The sequence below is a fragment of the Ursus arctos genome, unplaced genomic scaffold (assembly GCF_023065955.2).
Source record: "Ursus arctos isolate Adak ecotype North America unplaced genomic scaffold, UrsArc2.0 scaffold_6, whole genome shotgun sequence".
In the NCBI taxonomy this organism is placed as follows: domain Eukaryota; kingdom Metazoa; phylum Chordata; class Mammalia; order Carnivora; family Ursidae; genus Ursus; species Ursus arctos.
Window position 1 is genome coordinate 85,292,559 of NW_026623078.1, and position 19,159 is coordinate 85,311,717.

The 19,159-nt window shown below is 63.6% G+C and overlaps 1 protein-coding gene across 1 annotated transcript; it reads right to left on the reverse strand.

Moving 5' to 3' along the window:
* Positions 1 to 548: 548 nt before the first annotated feature.
* Positions 549 to 3,862, reverse strand: ARC (activity regulated cytoskeleton associated protein). The gene is made up of 3 exons (XM_026489333.4): positions 1,918 to 3,862; positions 1,608 to 1,732; positions 549 to 1,389 (listed from the first exon to the last, which is right to left on the reverse strand). Exon 1 carries the CDS (start codon positions 3,709 to 3,711, stop codon positions 2,539 to 2,541), a length of 1,173 nt encoding a protein of 390 aa, XP_026345118.2. The 5' UTR covers positions 3,712 to 3,862; the 3' UTR covers positions 549 to 1,389; positions 1,608 to 1,732; positions 1,918 to 2,538.
* Positions 3,863 to 19,159: the final 15,297 nt, after the last annotated feature.

Below are 19,159 nucleotides of genomic sequence, written 5' to 3' on the forward strand. Positions count from 1 at the left end.
GGGTTTATATTAGTGATAGTTTGCCCATTTTGCAGATGAGGAAACAGGTTTACGACCCAGGGCTTGTCAGGCTCACCTCCCAGCAGGGATCTTGCCTTGCCTGGGTCCCCAGGGCTCGGTGCTGGAGAACACCCCTAGGCAGAAGCCCTCGGCCTCCGTGTGGACTGAGCCCTGGTGGCAGGACAGCTCGAAGAACACCCCTAGGCCCCAGCAGAGCATGGGCAGAGTATGCTGAGGGGCAGCCCTCGGCTCAGCCAGGAGGATGTCTCCACCAGTCCCCCACTGCTGGCTGCCTCTAGCCTGGGGGCCACAGGGCATTGGCTTCCAAGAGGGGAGCCCCTAAGGCCCTGCTCCCCTGAGCCTCCAGGACCCTGGCCAGCTGGCCTGCGGGGTGATGGGGCTGTGCTCCCCTAGGTTCCCTAAGACCCTTCAGTGCACTCATGGGGCTTTCAGGGACCCGCCACCTGGAGCCACCTGCCTCCACACTCCACGTCAGCCACCCCAAGCCAGCAGAGAAACAGCACGCACCAACAAGTTTCACTGTTTTATTAACAAAATGTTACAAAAGAGTCTGTCTTCAGGTAAGGTGGTGGGGGTGGGTACACACGGCCTGGCCCGACGTTCAAGGCCAGAGCCGCTGGGGACAGGGGGACCGGCCACACCCTCTTGAGGACCCCAGGGCCTCCCCATAGCCTATGCCAGCCTGTGAGTATGGGTTATGGCTTATGTGCAAAAATAAAATCTGGGGGGGCTGGCAGGGGCGCAGGGTGGAGGGGCTGACAGAGTCATGGGCAGCCATCAGTCTCCTGAATCTGGGAACCCCCACCGGACAGGCATAAAGGAGAACCCCAGCCCGGGCCTGCTCGGGCTGCAGACACGAGTGGCCAGCCAGCACCAGGGACAGCACCAGGGCGTGGGTGCCGGGACAGGTGGGGGTCTGGGCCCCGGCAACAACGGCGGGGCCTGGCAGAGAGCCTGCATAAGGCCAAGGTGCACGGCTTCTAGGATCTCCTGGGCCTGGGGCTACAGGCAGTAGCTGGGGCTGTGGCCTCAGCCTCAGAGCTCCTGGAAAGCTCTGGCAGGAGAGGATGGCCGCCGTGCCGTGGGCAGGGGCTCCTGGGCTGGAGCGACACAGGGCGCAAGGTAGCAGACCCTGACTCCAGCCACAGTGGCCCTGGGGGCGGGCAGGCTGGTGGCCAGCGGGGCAGGCCTAGTGGCAGGCCCTGGCCCTCACGCTGGCCCGTGTTCATCACCAGCTTTCTGCTGGGCCCGCCCTGTCTGCGGCTCCTCTGCGGACCTCTGTGTCTCCTCGTGTGCGGGCAGCTGGCAGGAGGAGAAGGAGGGGCAGTGCCGGGCATAGTGGCGAAGGCTCCGTAGGAGCCTTGAGACCTGAAAGAAAGACGCAGGCGTCAGGGACAAGCTGCAGGCTGTGAGGGGCTGCACGGGAGGGGTGTGGGGTGGGTGTTACAGGGCTGCTCCTCAAGGACCAAGCCCCCATGGTGGGCTGCCTCTCAGCATGCCCAGAGTGCTGTGTTGGGGGGCACTGGGCCTGGGATCCCAGGGGGGCCAGGGACAGAGTTTCAGTGGGAGAGCTGGGATGGCCGTACCTGTCGTCACTCTCCTGGCTCCTCAGCTGAGTTTGAGGACTCAGGCCCAGTGGGACCCTCCGCCGTCCGCGGGTGAGTCATCGAGCCCAGCCGATCCTTTTCCAGGCTGGGGTGAATCACTGGTGCTGAGGAGAGAGAAAGCGCGGGGTCCTGTGAGAGCCAGCTCCGCCACCCCGCTGCCCCACCACTCCACGCTGCAGCCTCCCCGCCCACCGCATCCCTGCAGCTAACCGGCTGGGGATGACCAGTCACCGGGGCCTCCCTACCCTACACTGCCCCCTGGTGGGGATGCCTCGGGACCGGGGCTCACCTGAGGGGCCAGGAGGCACCAGGACGCCAGGTCTGTTGCCACTGCCGGAGGCTCCTGAGGCTGTGGCTCTCCACCAGCAGGAGGGAGCCTCGCTGCCTGACGCGGGCCGGCTGCCCTGGGCGGCGGCAAGAGTGCCAGCCGGCCGCACAGCACCGGCCAGGAGAAGGCGGCGCCCCGAAGCTGAGGTTCCCGTGGTGCTGGTGCTGTCTTAGCTTCTGCTCTGGGGTGTCCCCTGAGCTCGGTGCTTACTGGCCTGCGCCATCTGGACACTTGATTTCTGAGTGCCCAGAGGGCCCAGGCGTTGAGCAGAGTGACAAAGCTGGGAGGTCCTGTGGTGGCCAGAGAGTGTGCAGGGTGGGGTCAGAGGCCAGGAAAGACAGACAGAAGGAGGGTGACGGGCAGGGGCCCTCCGCTGTTTGGAGGATACTGCCCACAGCTGGGTGACTTGTGTCTGTGTGAGTCAGGCTGGGAGGCTGAGGTCGGGGGCCCCGCCAGATGAGGATGAGGGGCTCCCCCGTGCAGGAGTCAGCCCAGCTCGACAGTTCTGGTTGGCAAAGGCCACAGGCGGGGTGCGGTGGGCCGGCTGGGGCCGGGGTTGGCCTCTATTCAGGCTGGGTCCGGTCACTGGCTACGGACTCGTTGGTGAGAGCTGGTGTGAGGGCCTCGGCCTCGTCCTCGGTGGGGGGGGCGGGGGCCCGCGGGCTCGGCTCCCTGCTCCAGGCCATCCTGCACTTCCATGCCTCTCTGGATGAGCTGCTCCAGGGTCTTGGGCAGCGGGTGGCGCAGGAAGCGCTTGAGCTTGGGCTGCAGGGTCCCCACCACGTACTGGATGATCTCCTCCTCCTCCGCGTCCACGTAGAGCGTCTGGTACAGGTCCCGCTTGCGCCACAGGAACTGGTCCAGTGGCTCCCCCTGCTTCTGCGGCAGGTCCAGCTCCCGCTGGATGGCCTCCCGGGACAGCGTGCCCTCGCTGTACTGCAGGAACTCTTTCTTGAACTCCACCCAGTTCTTCACGGAGCCCTGCTTGAACTCCCACCATTTCTTGGCCGGCCCGTTCATGTGGTTCTGGATCTGTGACAGCCAGTACTCCTCGGAACCGCCCACCTGTCTCAGGTACTCCTCCAGGTGGCTGAGGAATTCCCTCGGATCCTCAAAGATCTGCGTGTCCACACCAGGGCTCGGCTGCCCGTCCTCGCCGGGCCCCCAGGGCGGGTACTGTTGGGCCTCCACGGGCTCCTGCCCGGGCAGCTCCCCCGTGGCCGGCGGCGGGGTGATAGCGTAGGGGCTGACGGTGTAGTCATAGGGATCCGCCTCCTGGCAGTAGCCCTCGGGACCCCCGACGCCCACGGAGACGGTGTGGCGGGCCTGCTCGTTGCCCACAGGGTACTTGCCGCCCATGGCCTCCAGGCGGTCGGCCCACTTCTCCAGCCGGTAGAAGACCTCCCGCCACACGTGCATCTCCCGCTTGACCCAGCGCTCCAGGTTGGCGATGGTCTCCTGGCAGCGACACAGGCAGGCCTTGATGGACTTCTTCCAGCGCTGCGAGTCGCCGGTGGGCACGTAGCCGTCCAGGTTGCTCTCCAGCTTCCCCACCGACCTGTGCAGCCCTTTCAGCTCACGCTCCACCTGCTTAGACACCTCGGTCAGCAGGTGCCGGTGGGTCCTCCGCACGTGCTCCAGCATCTCGGCCCGGCACTTACCGATCTGCAGGATCACGTTGGGCTTGGCCGCCGGCCCGCCCCGCGGCCCGGGGTAGGCGTGGAGGCCGCCGCTCGTCATGTGGTCCAGCTCCATCGGTGCGCAGGTGGCCGCGGCGACCGGACTGGCGGGAGGCGGCGGGCTGCAAAGTCCTCCTGGGCCGGCTGTGCGGTGGAGCCGGGTCGGTGCCTTCGGTCCCGGAGCGGCGGCGGCGGCTGTGGCGGCGGCTGTGGCGGCAGCGGCGGCGGCGGCGACGGCGCGCGGAACAGCGCGGAGTGCTGGGGAGGAGCGGAGAGCTGCAGCGCCGAGCTCTGTGCCCTGCAGCCGCCGCCGGCTCTTTATGCGGCCGTGCGGCCGTGGGCGGCCCCCTCGCCGAGCCCCCGCTCCCATTGGTCCCGGCCGGGCTCCCCGCCCCGCGCGCCCCGCCCCCCGCGCCCGCCCGCGCGCCAGGCGCCCGGGGAGGACCCACCCCCTGCACGCGCCAGCGGCCCGGGTGACTAATCCGCCTGCGGGCTCCCGACGCCCCCTCCCCGACTCATTCAGCCTGCGGGACGAGGCAAGGTGCTGGGACCCAGCGATAACCCCCTGCCCGCGACCGGCCGGGGGGGGGGGGGGAGCAGGTGTGAGCCCGCGGGGGCCTGGAGCGGGTAGTGAGCTGCCCCCACCAACCCAAAGGTTAGGAGGAAGCCCCTCCTTTCTCCAGGGTCTCCGGGCGGGCCCCCTCCTCTCCAGTCTCCGTCCTTACTAGGGGGCGGCGTGGTGCTCGACTCTGCTCTCCCTGGGCCTCACTGCCCTCGCCCCCGCCCGGTCTGGCGTGGCCCGGTGTCCAGCCACGGATGAGCCCTGGCGACCATCCGGACAGCCGTCCAGACCCCCATCCCTGGATCCGAAGGCTTCAAGGAGCTTTCCTGTGCCGGGCAAGTGCAGGCGCGCCCCAAGGGTCGGAGGTGTGTTCCAGGTGTGACCTCTAGCTCCTGCCTACCCCTGCCCTGGGGCTCTCAAGTCTGGGCGCAGGGCTGGTCCTCCCTCCTGTGTGTAAAGGATTAGTGCTCAGGCCTTGGCTCTGCCCTGGCTGGGCCCCTGGCAATGGTGTGGCTGTGTGACACCAGTGTGGTGATGGCTAGACAGGACTGCCCGGTGCCCCCACTCCCGCGCCTTTGGTGAGGCCCAGGACTTCTCCATGTACTGCCTCCGAAGAAATGTGGAAGCTGCTCCCTGCGGGTTGGGGGGAGGGGGCACGTGGAGGAGAGGAAGGGGTCCTGCTACCTGAACCTCCCAGGCCACAGAGGGAACCTTGTCAGAAGCTCCAAGACTTCTGAGAGGATGGAAGAGGGTCAGGGAGGAGGGAAGGGAGGAGGGGGGAGGTGGGAAGGGAGGAGGGGGGAGGTGGGAAGGGAGGAGGGGGGAGGTGAGGGGAAGGAGGGGAGGAGGGGAGGGGGAAGGGAGGGTGGGGAGGGAAGGAGAAGGGGAGGAGCAGAACGGGGAGGAGGGGAAGGAAGGAGAAGGGGGAGGAGGGGGAGGGAGGAGGGGGAAGGAAAGAGGAGAAGGAGGAGGCGGTGGCGGATGGAAGGGGTGCTGGCAGCCTTATGCAGTCAGGAGAGGCAGAGAAAAGCAGAACACCATATAAGGAATGGGGCTCCGGAAGCTGAGATTCCCTCGGGAGGGAGGCCCCTTCTGCTTCCCTGGCAACAGTGGTGGGGGAGGGACATCCTTTCTGGGTTACCCCAGGATGGATGGGTATGGGTCCCAGGTCCCCTGATGTTAGGTGGGCACAGGTAACATGCTGCCCAAAGCCAGAGGCACAGACACACAACCAGTGAGTCAAGCCCCCCAGCCCCTGCTCCCAGTGTCCCACTCCGTCTCTCAGACACACACTGCACACTCGTGGCCTCCTCTCATAACCCACCCACCCATCCCCCAGACACACTCATACCCCCCACCCACCCATCCCCAGACACACTCATACCCCCCACCCACCCATCCCCTAGACACACTCATACTCCCCCACCTACCCATCCCCTAGACACACTCATTCCCCCCACCTGTCCCCCAGACACACTCATATCCCCCACCTGTCCCCGATCCATGTCCAGCCCCGCTCTGTCTGACTCACACACTCTCTGGAATCCCCACTCCCTGCCCCTCCACCAGGCCCCTTCTCCCTGCTCTCCTGGAAACCCTCCTCCCTACTTCAGAGCCAATCTGTCTCTTTCCCCCTCTGAGCTTCCACCCCTGGTTGGGGGGAAATATCTTTCTGGCAAAAACTTGCCCAGAATCGCTCTCCTGGCATTTCTAATTAAAGGCGAGTGGGTGGGCAGAAAGGGAGGGTGGAGGGGCAGTGTGGAGTAGGGAGGGGGAGCCAGGCAGAGAAGCTGCGAGAACAGGAATCCCAGAGCTGCCCAGCCCAGGCTGCGTTCCTGGGAACCTGCCTGTGCCCGTGTGTGAGATGTCTGTGTGGCAGGGAGCGTGGCCGGGCCCGAGGTTGGCTGGCTGGTCACCACAGGGCCTGCATGTGGTTCTGAGTCTGTGTCCACGTCTGGGGTGAGCTCGGGCTTGTGTCTCAGGGCTATTGTTAGGGAAGACACCTAATAAGCCAGCTGGGCAAGGACCACACTCATGTGCGCGTGTGTGAGTGTGTGTGCGTAGGTGTGCAGGCAGCGGGAGTGCCAGAGAGCCAGCACTTGAATGACCAGCGGCTTACAAAGACCATGTGACCCCTGAGGATGACACTCAGGCCCAGGTCCCCTGACCAGCTAGGTGGCCCAGGCCAGGGCACAGGGCACAGCTCTCTGGGTCTCAGGACCACAGTGACCTCCATCCCCCACTCCACCCAACCCACGCCAGCAGCCATCAGGCAGGGCTTCCTGGAGCCGGGAGCCCAGCTGGGTTGACCAGACCCAGAAAAGCAGCGAAGTGCTAGAGGGGCTGGGGTGACCCAGGTCGGGGAGAGGATCTCAGACTCAAACCCCTCAGTGCCCCCTCTCCCAGGGCCAGAGCAGCCTGCCGGGCATGAGGAAGCACAGTCCAGCAGAAGGGGGATGCTGGCGGGTCACACGGGACCTGGCAGGACCTGCGCGGAGCTGGCCGTCACAGGTGACAGGCGACAGCCTCTGCTCGGGAACACTTAATCGCTGCCCAATTATCGCCCCAGAAGCCCTCAGCAAACCCCCGCACTGGAGCCTTGGGCTCCGTTCCTTTGCTGCCTCCAGAGAAGAGGTCAGGCTAGCTCCCCACCGCCCGAGATGGGGGGAGGGGTCTGCCCTGCCCTGCTCCGCTGCCCCCGGTTCCCCACAAGCAGGGGTGAAGGTGCAGGGTGCGGGCCTCCAGCCCTCAGCCTCACCCAGAGCAGGGCAGCTCAGGGCTGCAGGGTGGGGAGAGGGGGCAGGGGGAAGCTGTGCAGAGGGGAGCCTAGGGGGTTCCCACCGCCCCCTTAGAGCCGAGCTGGTCAGCTGCTCCTTGGACTGCCTCAGAAGGAGGGGGCTCTGTCGGCAGGGAGGGAAGGCCAGAGTGGCCACAGGGGGAGGTCTGCCCAACGCTAGCATCCAGGCAGCAACACCCCCTGCCCCGTTCAATCCCCTTTGGGGTTCCAGTCTTCTGCTGCTAGGGTTCTCGTGCCCAGACCCCGGGTGCTGGTCTGTGAGGCTACGATGTCTATTTGGAGATGCGGTCTCCCTCCCAAATCCGGTCTCAGGGAGCCACACGCCCCGCTGCACCCTGAACCTGCCGGCCTCCTCCGAGGGACCTGCCTCCCTCTGGCCACTCTATGACCCAGTCATTTGCTGCAGGGCTCACACCTGCCGCTGGGGCCTCTTAGTGCAGGCTCCCTGTCCCACTGCCTGGGTCCCCGGGTGTGCTGCGGGGTAACCCTCATGCAGGCCCGTCAGGCTGCCTGTGCCTGTGAACTCATGGCCCTGGGACTTTCTCAACCCCCCCCCCCCCCGCTGCCCCGTCTGCACAGGGCCTCTCTCCCAGCTGGTGGCCTGCGGTGGTCAGCAGTTAGCAGCACTGAGCACCCAGGGTGCAGAGAGAGCTCACTCCCACTGATGACCCCCCTACCCCCCACCCCGTACCAGGGCCGCTGCCGCACCAGCTCCGTGACCCTGTCCTTGTGCAGTAGGAGCTAGGCAGCTGGGTTCTGCCCACTGCTCACCTGGCCCTTCCTACCCAGTTTGTGGGGCCCTCCTGGGTCGCGTGGCCTCACTCCACTGCCACCACATCCGGTGGCGCTGGGAGGGAAGGATGAGCCCCCCCAGGCTCCCCAGAGCCCTTTGCAGGCCCTGCTCCTTCCCCAGCCTCTCCTCAGGAGGGGGCTCTGTTTTTCTCCTTGCTTGCTCGCTGTGTCTTCGCAGGCAGCCCTAGGGCCGCGATGTTGGGTGAGCAGAGGCACAGCAGCGGGCAGAGGACCTGGAATCTAAGCCCAGGCCACTGGGAGGACCCTGCCTCGCCCTGCCGACCTTGCCTCTCCCTCCTCTGGGTGCCTCCTGCCAGGGAGCTGAGCCGTGGGGAGGCAGGGCCACGGTGGAAGCCTGGAGAGGCAGAGTCAGGCCCAGGGCAGGGGACACAGCATGGCAGAGGTGAGATCCGGCCAAGGGCAAAGAGGAAGGAAGGACTGGTGGGGCGGAGGGGCAGAGAGATGGAGACGCCAGCAGAGCGGGAGAGACAGGGCTTTGTTTCCTTTCTCAAGGAGACAGTCTCGCCCTGTTTTCCCAGCGGTTGCAAGAGATGGAGGGCCCTGCCCCGGGCATTCAGCCAGCACATGAGAGCCGGGGTCCCTGGGCCCCACCTGCCTGATGTAGCCAGGGCGGCCTCTGACAGCCTCTGAGAGACCCTGGGAGGCCTGGGCGGAGGGGGGGCAGGGGCGGCAAGAGCCCCACCAGCGCTGGGCGCTCCCATTGTTGAGAGACCTGGGGGGCACTTAGCACTGGCGTGGGGGGCCCCATGGGAGGCAGAGGTGTCTGCGTGTGGGGGGCTCTGAGTGAGAGCCCAGAGCTGAGGGAACATCTTCTTTCCAATCCTCTCCCCCCCAACTTCCTCTTGTCTCCGGCTTGGCAGGCTGTGTGTGCTGCGTCCCGTCCCTGGGACAGGCAGCCTGTTCGTTCTGGGCCCCCACACACCAGACCCTGTCCCCCTCCCTCCTTCCTGCCTCCTGCTGCAGCGCCTCCCTCCCCCCCACCCGGGCTCCGAGGAAAGTTTTGTATTTTTCCGATGAGCTTGGCACAGAGGTGCCTGTGCCAGCTGCGGCTTGTGCCTGCAGGCATCCCCTCTGGGCCAGGAGGTCGGGCACCTGGCACTGGGCACCACGCTCACCACCGCCCTCAGCCGGCACGGAAGGGGCAACCGAGTCCCGGAGAGAGCCAGGCCTTGTCCATGCTCTGCAGCAGGGAGGCCAGAGCCAGGGCACCGCAGCGAGCATGCGTGGGGAAAGGCCTGTGGGCTCCTGGAGGCCCCGTGGGCTCAGTCCGCGCTCTGTGCCCCCGCGCGTAAGTCCTCTCGGCCCTGCCCCTCCCGGGCAGCCCCATTCTTCCCTGTAGAGAATCTTGGCCCTACTCAGCTGGGGGGCGAGTCAGTCATTCAATCAAGAGCAGCCAGCAGGGCAGGTGCTAAGCAAGGTGGGGTGCAGGGAGGTGCAGCTTGCCCCAGGGGCATCGTGCCCTGGAGGACGCAGCTGCGTGTGGCTCTGGGTAGGCCAGCTGGGCCACTGCCCCTGGAACTGCGGCTCCAGCAGGTCAGGCCTCGGCTCGGAGGCACGGAGGCTCGGAGGCTCAGGCTCTTCCCCACCAGGGAATCAGGCTGGCTCCCCGGCGGCCGAGACAGGACCAGGAGAGGGGGGCTGCCTCTGTGGCATGGGCGGGGGGGGGGGGGATCTCAGTGTCCCCGCTCCAGGAGGCAGGTGTGCAGGGTGGGAGCCCCGGACAGGGAGCTGGGCCCAGGACACGCTGCACGCACGCGGCTCACCCTGTGAGCACCCACATGGTGTCTGGGTCTCAAATGTCCCCTCAGGCTGGGTCTGAGCATCCACAGAGCTCTGGACGGGTCTTGGGCACCTGCTTCCCCTCCGTGCTTCTCCTAAAAGCACTGTGTGACCTCCTGCAGATGCCTTAACCCCTCTGGCCCCAGCGTCCTCCTCGTCACACAATGGGCACACGGTAGAGTGGAGGCCGAGGGTCTCGGTGTGGGCGACTTGGAGGCTGATGGCAGAGGCTGGTGGTGGAGGAGTGGGCTGGACCTCTGACCCCCCTGTTCACTCCACCACGAATGCTCAATCTGACCCACGGCACATCACCCCTGATTCAAATGACAAAGGCCTTTTAAAATCGAACCACAAGAACTCATCATGGTTTTATGTATTGTCTAAATCTGAGCCCATTGTCACCACCTCCAGGAAGGCTTCCCAGCCTCTTAGCTGTGTTAACTGGATCTTCTGTGACCTTGTCATTCTTCATATGTGCCCACCTCAGAGCCCCTGAGCACAATGTCTTCCTCTGCGTGTCAGTCGGAGTGCGAACGTGTGTGCGTGGTGTGCATGTTCATGTGTGTGTGATGTGCGTGTACGTGTGTGTGCGTGGTGTGCATGCACGTGTGTGTGGTGACCATGTACGTGTGTGTGGTGCGTGTGCACGTGTGTGCGTGTGCGTGGTGGCGTGTACGTGTGTGCGTGGTGAGCGTGTACGTGTGTGTGGTGCACGTGTACATGTGTGTGTGGTGAGCGCGTACGTGTGCATGGTGCGCGCGTACGTGTGTGCGTGGTGAGCGTGTACGTGTGTGCGTGGTGCGCGTGTACGTGTGTGTGGTGCGCGTGTATGTGTGTGCGTGGTGTGCGCGTACGTGTGTGTGGTGCGCGCGTACGTGTGTGTGGTGAGCGCATATGTGTGTGGTGACCGTGTACGTGTGTGTGGTGACCGTGTACGTGTGTGTGGTGAGCGTGTACGTGTGTGCGTGGTGAGCATGTACGTGTGTGGTGAGCGCGTACGTGTGTGTGGTGAGCGCGTACGTGTGTGCGTGGTGCGCGTGTACGTGTGCGTGGTGAGCGTGTGCGTGGTGCGCGTGTACGTGTGTTTGGTGAGCGTGTACGTGTGTTTGGTGAGCGCGTACGTGTGCGTGGTGCGCGTGTACGTGTGTGCGTGGTGAGCGCGTACGTGTGTGTGGTGAGCGCGTACGTGTGTGCGTGGTGCGCGTGTACGTGTGCGTGGTGCGCGCGTACGTGTGTGTGGTGACCGTGTACGTGTGTGTGGTGAGCGTGTACGTGTGTGTGGTGCGCGTGTACGTGTGTGCGTGGTGAGCGTGTGCGTGTGCGTGGTGAGCGTGTACGTGTGCGTGGTGCACGTGTACGTGTGTGCGTGGTGAGCGTGTACGTGTGCGTGGTGAGCGTGTACGTGTGTGTGGTGCACGTGTACGTGTGTGAGTGGTGAGCGTGTACGTGTGCGTGGTGCGCGTGTACGTGTGCGTGGTGCGCGTGTACGTGTGTGCGTGGTGAGCGTGTACGTGTGTGTGGTGAGCGTGTACGTGTGTGCGTCCGTGCCTTCCTGATTCTCTGTCTGAGCAAGGCAAGCTCTTGCTCCCTGACCGCGCAGGCTCTGAGCATGTGCTGGGCCTGTGGATGAACGAGACCGACCTGGTTCCTGCCCTGAGGAGACTCGGTCGGCTCGGGGTCCCCAACACCCCAGATGCTCTGGGGTGAGCAGAGGTGGGCTGGCTGCAGGGGTCCAGCAGGGCGGGGGGAGCAGGATTTCTGGGTTCTGTCCTTCGCCAGGGGCAGAGCCGGGAGGGGAGGATTACTAAAGAGGGGACGGGTCCTAAGGTGGGGACCAGGGCCACCAACATGGGTCTGTGGCCTGGAGAGAGGACATTGGCTTGGGCAGGGCAGGCAGCTGGAGAGCCGCGTTGTGGGTAGGAGACGGCCCCGTTCGAGGGCTGTGAGGTGGGTCAGGATGAGGGGAGAGCCAGGGTCCCAGTGTCCTGGCTGGCAGGTGTAGGGGTGCTGTGAGGACTCGGCAGGCACGGCGGGGAGCCTGCTGTGGGGGTTGGAGCCCGTGGCCACTCCCTCCTCTCTGCCCCACTGGGCCCCCAGCCAGGCTGCGCCACCCCCGCCGCCTCCCTGGACACCCAGGGGACTCAGATTGGATCGTGCAGCAGGAGCCCCGAGCGTGGCCGGCCCCTCCCCCCGGATGGGGGGGTGTGCTGCCAGCTGGCCCTGGCCGGACACCCCCGGACGGGTTCAGGACGTCCAGGGAGGGGGTGGTGGCCAACTTTCCTGCTGTTCTGTGCCTCTCCATTTAGATGGCTCCCCAGCGCAGAGCGCCAGCTCCCAGCTACACTTCCGGAGCCATACAAGGAGACGGGCTGAGAATAGCTCAGTGTGACGCAGCCAGGAGCTCCCCCACGCAGGCAGGCTCTGCGCTATGCCTGCACCCTGGAGGGGCCGCCCTGGAGGGACCCCTGCCCGCCACCACCCCCCTCCTGGAAATGGCTTGGAGTCCCTTCTGCATTCTGTCTGCTAGCCACTCCCGCCCCTCCTGCGGGGCTGGGGCCTGGGCCCCCTGCCCTTCACAGCTGTCACCCCTGCCCGGGCTGTCTTTTCCAGGTGAGGCCTCTCTCCTGGGGTCTTGACCTGGATGTCCCAGCGCCACCGCCCTGGCCACCCTGCTCAGCGGCAGGCCCCACAGCTGCCCCTCGCGGGCGTCTGGCGTCTTCCCCCGCTCCTGCTTCACGGGCGTGGGCACCTCCCTGTCTGCCGCAGGCCTCGCAGGTGCCAGGCGTGAGCCGTGATGCTTCTGGGCCCTCAGGGCGCCAGCGTGTGCTGGGCCAAAGCCGCCCGGTCTCCCAGACGTGAGCTCATTATCTCCCCAGCTGCGGGGCCCACGGGGGTGCCCTGACGGCATCTGTCACTAGGGCCTGGTCACCTCTGTCTGGGCCCCAGGCCATGCTCTGCCATAGCTGTCCTGCAGTTCTTACCGACTTTGAACAAAGGGCTCCTGTTTCCATTTTGCTGTGGACCCCACCAATTATACAGGCAGTCCGCCTGCCTGGGTCCCTTCCCCATCCTGGGGGTGGGGGTCCGCTGTTCTGTGATCTGTCTGAAAAGAGGGTTGACACAGAGATCACGTGGGAGAAGGGGACCCCACCGCATACTGAGCTTCCCCTGAACCTTGGAAGAGCAGGGCCGGGGGGTGGGGCGCTGGGGATCCCGATCAGGGAGCCACCAGTCCCGGCCCTTCTGCACGTTGTTGTCTGCCGCTGTGCAGCTTGGGCCTGAGCTACTCCAGACACCCTCTGAGCCTCGGCCTCTCATCGTGGATTGCGGACCCCAAGCTGGGTCTGCGGGGGCGGCGGGACACCTGACCAGCGGCTGGTTCACACCCCACATCCCTCATTCTGCCTTCTTGGTCTCAAGTCTGTGTCTGGGGGGTGCCTGACCGCGGAGATTGGGAGGGATGGCAGCAAGCCTTAGAAGGAAGCCCTAGGGGCGGTGGGGGCACAGTGCAGAGCGGCCGGGGTGCTCTGAGGTGGGAGATGACCTCTCGGGCATCTGCCTGGCCTACTATGTGCCTCCCCCTGGTTTCAAGACACCTGTCTGTTCCCCGCAAACCAGTGTGGACTGCAGAGCTGGGCTGGGAAGGCCAGGGCGGGGCTACTGGGCTTCTCCCACCATCCCTGGACAGGACCTGGCCTCTGGCCCTTCCTCCCTCTCCCGGGTCAAGCTCCAGGCCGGCCTCCAATACCTCGAGGGTCAGGAGTTGTCCAAGATTGCTGAGGAATTGAGGCTCCACGCAGGACGTGATGGTCGTCTGCGCCCCCAGCCTCCTGTCTGGGCTTTTCCCACTTCATGGATTCCTCCAAATGCACATTCACTCGTCCCTGGCCAGCGTGGGGACGGTGCAGGGGCAACACTTGGAGGACAGGCCTCTAAGACAAGGGCCAGGGAATCAGGAGCAGGCTGGCTGTAGGCTCGGGCTGGGTGGGGCCACACAGTGAGGAAGGGGCGGAGCCAGCCATCCTGGGGGGGTCAGCACCACCCACCACCGCCAGAACAAGACTGTCCCCCACCCCCACGACTGCCCTGTGGGCAGCTGTCCTCCCAGGATGCAGTGCTTGTCCCTTACCTGCAAGTGAGGGGACGTTGGGCCCCATCAGCTCTTGAGTGGAGGCAGGGCTGGACTCCAGGGCTCTTCCCACCGCAGCCCACCCTTCCAGACCCATGGCCGCCCCTGCCCTCTGCTCTGTCTTCCTCCTGTGTCCCTCACCAACCACTGGCATCCTAGGCCCATCCAGGGCCCGGGCGCCACCTGCTGGCTGCGGGTCCACCTAGCACGTTCTCTGGCCTCCCCTCCCCCCTCCCCCTTTCCTCTCCACCTCCCCCTCTTCCTTCCTCTCCACTCCCCTCCCCCCATCCCTCTGTTGCACTTCAGTTCCTCTGTCTCCAGGCCTGATGCCCACTGGCCTGACCCCTCAGTCGTCCCTGCGGATGGCGGTCACCGCTGCCACCTTCCTTGCTTCGTGGCAGAAGGAAGTCAGGCCCTCCCTGGTGGGGCTGGGGCTGGGGACAAACCATCAGGCGAGAGGACAAGAGAAGGAGCAGGTTAGGAGGACGGTCCTGGATATGTCCTCTGGGGGCAGTTGTCAGACCCCCAAACCTGGAGGTCTGGATGAGGGTGGGGGACCCTCGGGGGTGCCCCCAACCCACTGCAGTTCCAGCTCACCCCACCCACACCCACACAGTCCCCTCTGAGCTGAGAAGTGGGCCCTTTCTGCCCAGCAGGCTCCCAGACCTTGCCCCCATCAGGCTTCTGCAGGCCCCCAGACCCACTCCTGTAAGGGCCCAGAACACATACCTTTCACTTCCAAAACCTCAGCTAAAGCCACAGCTTCCACAGCCTGCCTCTCTGGCCTCCCCCTGGCCAGGGGCAGTGGTAGACAACACTGAAGCCCTGGGAGTTATGAACCAGGCCCTTGCCTCCCCCTCCACTGGGGGATGCTCACCCACTTATCCCAGAACCCTCAGGTGCCCCCAGGGCCTCATGTGTCCCCCACAGGTGGGGCTCGGGGTCCTGGTTCCTTCAGACCCAGGTCTGGGCAGGGCCTGGGTATCCGGGGAGCCTCAGGGAGGAAGTCAGACACCCCCAGATACTGGCCTCAGCTGTGAGGAGTCAGGTTCCCCACACCTGAGGCAGCCAAACCGACAGGGGAACAGGGCAGACAGGGGCTCCCGTCCCTAGGTCCTGCTCCCCCAAAGCCGCCCAGACCAGAGATGGATGACTGACGTGGGCCCATCACCAGAGCAGAGGCATCGAGAGCAAGCTACGGTGTTCCGCCCCATTTCCACAGCGGAGCAGCCTGGGGAGCCCTGGCCCCCTGTGCGCCCCCGCTGGAAATGGGCCCTTCAGTTACAGCCTCACCACCACACGTGGAGACCACATTCCCTGAGCTGAGTGGCACTGCTTTTTTCCACATAAAAATTAAATGGCTGTACAGGAGCCCACAAGGACCTCAGTGTCGAGTTGAGAGTGAACCCGGAGAACAGGAGATGGTGTCTGGAGAGCCGTCCCATCGGCCTGCAGGCTCAGTGCCCGTGGTGGGAGCAGTGCGCCTGTTACCCGATGCCGCCCTCGGTAAGGAGGCAGTCCCACAAAACCCACAGCCACTGGGCAGGGCCCAAGGCCATGCCGTAGCCTCACTGCAGGACAAACTTAAGAGAGTGAAAGTAACTTCCGCTGCCAACCCACATCTGGGGCAGGAGGTTGGGAGGCAAGGCTTAAATCTGTAGACAGTCGTCTGAGCCAATCCTCGAATACATTCTCAATCCACTCGGCCTCAGAGCCTGATATCATCATTATCATCCTTGTCACCACCCTTGGCATTCACCTGGCCAGCATCCTCATCACCTCCACCAAAACCAAATGCTAGTCATCAATGCCATCATCACCAGTTCCAGCACTGACACCAACACCTCAGCCCCTCCTTCACCATATCACTTTTGACCTCACAGTGATTATCACCATCCCCATCCCCATCATCACCATTATCCTCATCACCACCATCATCATCATCACCATAACCACCATCCCATTATCCTCATCATCGCCATCACTGTCAACACCACCACCATCACTACCATCACCACCATCACCATCACCACCATCACCATCATCATCATCACATCACCACCATCACCACCATCACCATCATCACATCACCACTGTCACCACCACCATATCACCATCATCACCATCACCACCATCATCACCACCATCACCATCATCATCACCACCAACATCATCACCATCATCACCACCATCACCATCACCATCATCATCACCATCACCATCATCACCACCGTCACCATCGTCACCATCACCACCATCATCACCACCATCATTACCACCATCATCATCGCCATCATCACCACCATCACCACCATCACCATCATCACCATCACCACCATCATCACCACCATCACCATCATCATCACCACCATCACCATCATCACCATCACCACCATCATCACCACCATCACCATCATCACATCACCACCATCACCATCATCACCATCACCGTCATCATCATCACATCACCACCATCACCATCATCACATCACCACCGTCACCACCACCACCATCACCATCATCACCATCACCACCATCACCACCATCACCATCATCACATCACCACCATCACCATCATCACCATCACCACCATCACTGTCATCATCACCATCACCGTCATCATCATCACCATCACCACCATCACCATCACCACCATCACCATCACCACCATCACCATCACCGTCATCACCATCACCGTCACCATCACCACCATCACCATCACCATCATCACCATCACTGTCATCATCACCATCATCACCATCACCACCATCACCACCATCACCATCATCACCATCACCACCATCACCATCACCACCATCACCATCATCACCATCACCGTCATCATCACCATCACCGTCATCATCACCATAACCACCATCCCATCATCCTCATCATCACTATCGCCATCAACAACACCATGACCATCATCACGACCAGTTTCATCACCAATACCCCTGATACCCAATAGCTCATCCACATTTTGGCCTATATAACTATGGTTATATAGATATCTATCTATATATATATATAGAACTTTGGTTCTATATAACTATGAACACAATCAGAGTTCAACCTTTCCCGTCCTTCTTCCATCCTTCCATCCACCACCTACCCTTCCATTCTTCCGTCTAGCAAGACCTTCTCCACCCAGTTTCTGCCCACCTATCCAAGCTTTGAGGTGCAAGATGGTTAAGACCAGACCACAGTCCTCACGGAGTCCAATGTATGCAGACCTCTGGGGCACAGCCCGTGGTGGGCTCTAAAAGTGTGCATCAGGGCTTCAGGGACCGGAGGAGGAACCATTGGTCTTCTGGGGTCCTAGGCACAGAGCCTGGAGCAGCTACTAAGGAGTGGGTGGGTGGTGAATGTGGCTGAGCAAGGGCAGCTCTGTGGGCCTGGGAGCGTCGGTCCCACAGAGCCCTTCCCCTCCGTGCAGACAAGGATCAAGAGGCCGTGCAAGGAGCCCCAGACTTCGGAGGTGTGAGGTGCACAGAGCGTGCGAGCTCCTCTGCCCTGCCCCCAGCCACAGGTTGACTCTGCTGCACTCCTCCTTTGTGTGTCAAAGAGCCTCCCATTGATCCACCTGTCGTATTCAGCCACTCGGTGTTACTGACTTGCTGTGGCCACACAGGGTGTCGGGGTGTCAGTGGTGCACAGGGACTCATCACATCTGCTCTGGAGGCATCTGGGCTTGTTCGCAGGGGGCTCGCGCCCATGGTGGGAATGCCAAGGGCTGCAGAGGTCCGGGGATTCTGATGGCTCAGCTCTGGGGAGGGCAGATGCACAAGAACGGGGATCTCGGGGAGGCCAAGCTGGTCAGGGATGACCTCAGCCGCCTCGCAGGAAGGACTGAGGTCTGCCAGGTGCCCCCAGGTGGGCAGAGCCCCATCAGCCCGAGCACGCTTCTGCCTGGCCTGACACCACTCGCGCAGTGCTACCCTGCTCCGCCAGACCAGCTCCAGCACCCAGAACGGCAGGCTCAGCCCTGTGCTGGCATCTATGCTCCCTACGCAGGGAGGCTGCCAGCACAGAGGGGCCCTGGGGGTGGTTATTTGCTGAATCACCGCAGAGATGTCACTGAGCCCTGGCACCCAGCTGCAATCCAGGTTGGGAGACAAAGCTCCCGCCTCCAGCTCCCCGTGTTCGCTCTCTCTCTCTCTCTCTGAGCCCCTCCCCAGAAAGGCCTGGCCCAGCCCCAGCAGAAAAAGGAGGCTGAACCAGGGTCTTCAAGCATGTTGGCCATCCATTCAGGGCCTGGCTGGATGCCACCTGTCCCCTACTCCCCTGTGAGTGAGGGGGCATCCAGCCAAGCCCTGGGCAGAATAGACTTGACCGTGTGCATAGCTGTGAGAAGTGCAGGAAGAGCTGACTCCCAACGGTATTCCAGGGGGTGGCCTCCCATCACCCAGGGGCTTGTCCGTGAAGGGCCAGCCTCTTGGGATCGCTGACGGTGGCCGTGGCCTCCAGCAGCTTCCCAGAAGTAGGACCTACCATGAGAACATCTGTTCAGTGGTTCACTGAGGGGGGCTCTCCGCAGAGGCAGGACGGGGTAGGGGGCAGAGCTGAGGAAGGGCTTGTACACAGCTCATGTCCGGCTTCAGCAACCCCAGTGGAGCGCCAAAGGGTGACCGTGGCTCCCAGGAGCCCGTCCGCCCACCTTTCATCCCACACCAGTCAGTGGCCTCCACCTGCCTAGAGGGGGTCCCTCCCCGACCAAGGCCGCTCTCCAGCAGAAGGGGCCTTGTGAATTGTTCCCAGCCGGCACTCACAGAAGCTGGGCGGGGTGCCGCCCAAGTGCAGGGGTCTGGGTGGGCCCAAGGGATGGGGCATGTGACTGAGGTCTGCAGTGCCCAAGCTGCCCCGAGCTCAGCAGCTCCAAGCAGCCACCCTCGTTCTCTCTCGGCGTCCCCGGGGCAGCAGCTGGAGGGCCTGGGCCCCCGCGGGCTCTGCTCAGCGCCCTGCTAGCCTGGCTGCCGGCAGCACCTGAGGGACGGACCCAGGACGCGTCTGCTCCTGAGTTCTTGCGTGTGGTGGCTGGCAGGAGGCTCTGGCTTCTCACCGGTTATCGGTCCGGCCGCCCAGCGGGCTGCTTATGGTGGGGAGGAAACGGGGAGAATCAGAGAGAGAACACTTCCGAAGGGATCTGGGCCCCTCCTGGACGATGGCCCCAGCCCCTCCTGGACGATGGCCCCCTTCCTCCCTGGACACTGACCTTTTGCTCTCACAGGGCTCTTTTGCCTTCCCAGTGTCCCCTCTGAGAAGCTTTCTCAGGCTCTTTTCTGTAAACCCCCAGCCCCTGGGCTCAGCCAGCGCCCATCTACAGGCCTCGTCAGGGGGGAGCTGTGTCCCAGTGAGCATGGGGTCAGGTGAGATAGGTGCCAAGAGAAAGGAGTTCCCTGCCCCTTCAGGGACCCCCGCTAGCTCTCTAGGCTCACCCTCACCCT

Excerpts from the sequence above, each read along its gene's own strand:
- ARC (XM_026489333.4), bottom strand. The coding sequence starts at position 3,711 with ATGGAGCTGGACCACATGACGAGCGGCGGCCTCCACGCCTACCCCGGG.